General features: G+C 50.5%; 1 protein-coding gene and 1 pseudogene across 1 annotated transcript; one reads left to right on the plus strand and one right to left on the minus strand.

The window, feature by feature from the left end:
- The first annotated feature begins 1,551 nt into the window (after window positions 1-1,551).
- Window positions 1,552-2,607, plus strand: LOC148565848 (uncharacterized). Its single transcript, XM_088487260.1, has 2 exons — window positions 1,552-1,665; window positions 1,756-2,607. The coding sequence occupies exons 1-2, from the start codon at window positions 1,552-1,554 to the stop codon at window positions 2,605-2,607; spliced, it is 966 nt and encodes a 321-aa protein (XP_088343386.1).
- A 601-nt stretch (window positions 2,608-3,208) lies between these two features.
- Window positions 3,209-4,104, minus strand: LOC148565849 (uncharacterized; annotated as a pseudogene).
- Between the last annotated feature and the right edge of the window lie 1,147 nt (window positions 4,105-5,251).

The following is a 5,251-nucleotide window of genomic DNA, read 5'->3' on the forward strand; positions in this document are numbered from 1 at the left end:
GTAATTCAAATCAACTAGCATCGAATTATGCATGCATGGTTCGAATTATATTAATTCGAATTACGTAGAGGATGTGGCTTAGGGCAGTTCGAATCAAATTGATTCGAATTACTCTCATTTCCTAATTCAAAGTAATTCGAATTGATTTAATTCGAATTATGTATGTATAGTGCGAATGGAGTTGATTCGAATTACTGTGAGGCATAGCTCTATATATACGAGGTGTACGTGAGTTGCTCTCAATAGAGGGTCAGATGGCTGGTGAGGATAGTTTTCTAGTGTTGGTTCACCACAGAGGATCCATTAAGAGAAAAACTCAATCCGGTGTGAAGTTCACCGATAAGGATCCTTTCTGTATTATCGCGAGGCCTACGACGAGCTATGATGACCTTGTTAGCTATGTATTGCTGAAACTTGATTTGGATGGTGTGAAAAGGGTTAAGAAGTTTTTGTATCGCATTCCAACCACCGTGCTTCAAGATACCGTGAAGTATGACTGTTTCACGATGGGGAGTGATGAGGACTTGCAAGTCATGTTTCATTGTCGCCGGCAGTTTCCGGAGGTGAGGACACCAGAGCTGTTGGCAAAGTTGGTTGATGTGGTTTCTAGTTTGGGGGGTTCGAACCGGAATATGCACGCTGTAGCCACGGTTGCAAGTTCTAGCTCGAGACCTGCCGTTGATCTGCGTCCCTGCGTACGAGCAACCGCTGCAGCCTGTTGCCTCCCCTTCATTCGCTGTTGATCTCAGCGGCAATGTCGGCGAAGAGGTTGGTACAGGGGAACATCTTCCGACCCCAGTACATTGTGCCATACCAGCTGGTGTTGGAGACGGATTGTTTGATAATCCAGAGGACGATGATGTCGAGCCGGATCTGATTGCCGATGATAGCGGCGATGATCTCGGAGCGAGTGACCCGAGAGGGGCTGCAGGTGGATCTAGTTCTGGGACACAACAGTACCCACCCCATTTTTCATCATTGGACCTGGATGCCATGAGGCAGGACGGGCTTCCTGGGCAGGCTGCTGGTTTTGGCGCTAGAGATGTGGACGAGTCTGCTGGTATGACAGAGTTCCAGGTTGGTCAACAGTTTCAGGACAGAGATGAGGCCCTGTTGAGTGTGAAGACTTACAGCATCCGCCGAGGGGTACAGTACAAGGTAGTTGAGTCTGACTATCGCCGGTATATGGGAAAGTGTTCTGAGTTTGGGAATAGGTGCACATGGTTGATTCGGTTGAGTCTCCGGCAGCGCAAGGGCATCTGGGAAGTGAAACGGTACAACGGACCGCATACGTGTCTCGCCACATCTATCTCCAGCGACCAGAGGAGATTGGATTACCATGTGATAGCGACATTCATTATGCCAATGGTTAGGGCTGATGCATCCGTCAATATCAAGGTGCTCCTAAATGCCACGGCCTCACACTTTGGTTTCAGGCCGACGTACAGGAGGGTGTGGATGGCGAAGCAGAAGGCTGTTGCCATCATCTATGGTGACTGGGATGAGTTGTACAACGAGCTACCTAGGTGGGTGTTAGGAGTCCAGTTGACCATGCCTGGTACAGTAACAGTCCTTTGGACATGCCCTGTTCGAGTTGGGGGACAGCTCGACGAGTCTCAGGCTTATTTTCACAGGTTGTTCTGGACGTTCCCACCTTGTATCGAGGCATTCCGTCATTGCAAGCCGTTGGTCAGTATTGACGGCACCCATCTATATGGCAAGTATGGTGGAACGTTGCTTGTCGTAATTGCACAGGATGGGAACTCCAACATACTGCCTGTGGCATTTGCACTAGTTGAGGGTGAGAATGCTGAGTCATGGTCGTTCTTTCTCTCTCACCTCCGTCAGCATGTGACACCGCAGCCAGGTCTGCTAGTTATTTCGGACAGGCATAACGGCATCAAGGCCGCGCTTGAGGCTCCTGACGGGGGATGGTTACCTCCGGCTGCGTACCGTGCATTCTGCATTCGACACGTAGCAGCAAATTTTGCACTCACATTCAAGGGCAAAGATGCTCGGAGGCTTCTTGTGAACGCCGCATATGCCAAGACCGAAGTGGAGTTCAATTACTGGTTTGACATTCTGCGCTCTGAGAATCCGGCGATGTGTGACTGGGCGAACAGGATTGATTATTCGTTGTGGACACAGTATTGTGATGAAGAGCACAGATTCGGGCACATGACGACCAATATCTCCGAGTGTGTGAACTCAATCCTGAAGGGTGTCAGGAATCTCCTTGTGTGCTCGCTGGTGAAGGCCACATACGGCAGGTTGGCTGAACTATTCGTTCGGAAGGGGAGGGAGGCACAGGCCCAACTTGGTACCGGTCAACAATTCAGTCAATACCTGGCAAAGTGTATCGAGGCAAATCTGAAGACGGCTAGGTGTTTCACGGTGACTGTATATGATAGGGATAACTCGGAGTACACCGTGGCAGAGACGACTCCGACCGGTTCGTTCTCACTCGGTAGCTACAGGGTCTCACTGGGTTCTCAGATATGTGACTGTGGATACTTCCAGGCACTTCATTTTCCATGTCCGCACGCATTGGCATGCTGTTCCAATTCACGTGTTACTTGGCAGCCATACGTCCACCAGGTGTATTGACTAAGTTCAGTTTTCAGTGTATATCAGATGGGATTCACTCCTCCCATTCCGGAGGGATTCTGGCCACCCTATGACGGGCCGACCGTTATACCGGACCCGAACATGAGGCGTGCGAGGGAGGGTCGTTCGTGGTCCACTCAAATACAGACCAATATGGATGAGGCCGATCCAAACCCGCCCAAGAGATGTGGTCTCTGTAGGCAACCCGGACACACTTGTCGGTGTTGTCCACAGGCCGGAGGACCCAGCCATACAAGGTGATATTAGTAGTAGTGTCTGGTTTTGTGTTCTGTTGATACGGGCTTGATCATCTGTATTTTTTTTCTTGTTGAAAACGATGTACTAAGTTTGCTAACTAGTGGGTTTCTAGTGCTGAAAAATTCATGCTCACAGAAGATACGTATATCAAATGTGTTACTAATTATGGAAATAAGTTAACGAAATAAAACATGACATTAATAACGAGCGTATGTAACATACAACGAAGATAATGAAGGTAAATAACATACAACCAAGATAACGACATAAAATACAACACTGATAACGAAAACAAATAACATACAACCAAGATAACGAAATAACATATATCAAGATACACAAGTCATCTAAAGAGGTGCGACCCCGTGCCACAGCGACGTGGGACCCGTGTCCTATGACCTCTCCGGATAAAGGGCTCCTCATCCTCGATCTCGTCCTCCTCGTCCTCCGGGGGTGGCTGTGCAGGCGCCCTAGACTGGACATGTAGGGGTCTGGACGAGGATGGACCGGCAACTGAATGTGACGGAGCAAGATGTGCGGATGCTGGGGTCCCACCCAAAGCGAAAGGCTGAATAGGGCCCACTGATGGAGGCTCGTTCAGATCGACATCTAACGCTGCCTGTGTCCCCGACGTCTGTCCCCGTCGACGGGCTGCCTCATCCTCCTGCATGATGGTGGTGTCTCATCTAGGAAATGTGATCCACCAAAATCCGCGTCCATCCCATCACCGGCAAGAAACTCCGAAAACATTGATCCCGGAATCACCTACGGCGTATTCTCCTGAGGTGTCTGGTCGTCAGTGGGAACACCAACGAAGTAATCCCCGAGCGGCCCCCCTCCAAGCCTAGTGTCAGCATGGCTAGATGGATCTCCCATATCGGATCCGTACCACTCTCCTCCATGTCCGCCATGAGCGGGCATAACACCCCCCAGTGGAGCCCCTCGCCCATCGGCCTGATGACCAACAGTAGGCATATGTTGCACAGGAGCAGCTTCCCTCCTCCTGCCTCCACGCCCTCATCGTCGACCACGGCCCCCACCGGCCTCCTCACCCTCCTCCATAGCCTTGTCCAGCCATCTCCACTCACGCTGGCTACGACGTGTCCCAACTCGAGATCTCCTCTCAATCCGACGCCTGTCAGGAACGTCGTCAACTCGGTCCATATCTGGAACTCGGCCAGGACCCCTCTGCGTCGCCTCAACCGGAACAGGAATACCTCTCGGATCCCCCAAGTACATCTCAGGTGACAAGAACCTCTTTCCATACTGATGCCACCAAGCCAAGAACTCATGTGAGGGCCCCGGGTCAGCAACAACATCGAACCGTAACACGTGATCCGCACGTGTCTCCCAGTGAGCATGCCAATGCCGTAAATGGGACAGGAACCAACGGTCACCTCCTCTCCCGTCCTTCGACATCAAGAAGTCGATGTTCAGGGTGGGATATGGGGGAGGCTGTACGCCGCCGAACTGCGGTAACACTCTATCAACCTGATGCCACTCAACCACCGTAAAATATATCAGCGACGTCACACACCGCCATAACATCGTATGCCGAGGCTCCAATACCTCCGGATGGACAACCTGGAGGACGTCGGGTGAGCTGTAGGGCATCCATATAAACTGAAAAAAGCAAATCAAATCCATTTAACGAATTCGTTAAACCATATAAACTGAAACAACCATTAAATATACATATGAGCTTAGTGTACTTACATCTCGAGGCTGTAACAAGTCTATCCTCAGTCGAGCCATCTCCACCCGAGGGCCCTTGTTGCTAATCCCAGGATTGTAACCTGACCACCTGCGTAGGAAGTTAAAAACGGTACTGCATTCATGAATGATTCTAAAAGGCGTGAAATTGGTTGCAAAATTGAAAATAAATAAAATAAGGTTAACTAGTACAATACAATGGTGGTACCTCGAGGCAAGGGGCCAGCTAAACGCATCATACCCAGCAGGCCTAAAAGCAGGAAACCGCCAAAAGATCCAAGACTGAAGTAACTGTAACGGCCCAGCTAACTTCATGACATGTCTGTTGGCCACTCGGCACATGCACCGGTATAGCCATGCTAGTGCCGCCGACCCCCAACTGTAGCCACCCATCTCCTCAAGCCTAGCAATGAAGGGTAGCCATCTGATGTGTATACGATTGCCGGACTTGTCGGCAAACAGCTGGGTGCCCAACAACATCATGATGTAGGCACGGGCAAAGTGCCTAACTGTCTCCTCATCGGCCCCGTCGGGGCACTCTCCAAAAGTCTCCTGGAACCAGGTGCAGTTCACTACGAACTTTTGAATTTGGTTTTCAGGAGGTAAAACACCGAGCAACTCATGGAACCACTGCCAAGCTGGCCGGCCACCCTCTATGTATACGTGGAAGTCT

This window comes from Arachis ipaensis, chromosome B5 (assembly GCF_059453495.1).
Source record: "Arachis ipaensis isolate K30076 ecotype BB chromosome B5, ASM5945349v1, whole genome shotgun sequence".
Classification (NCBI taxonomy): Eukaryota; Viridiplantae; Streptophyta; class Magnoliopsida; order Fabales; family Fabaceae; genus Arachis; species Arachis ipaensis.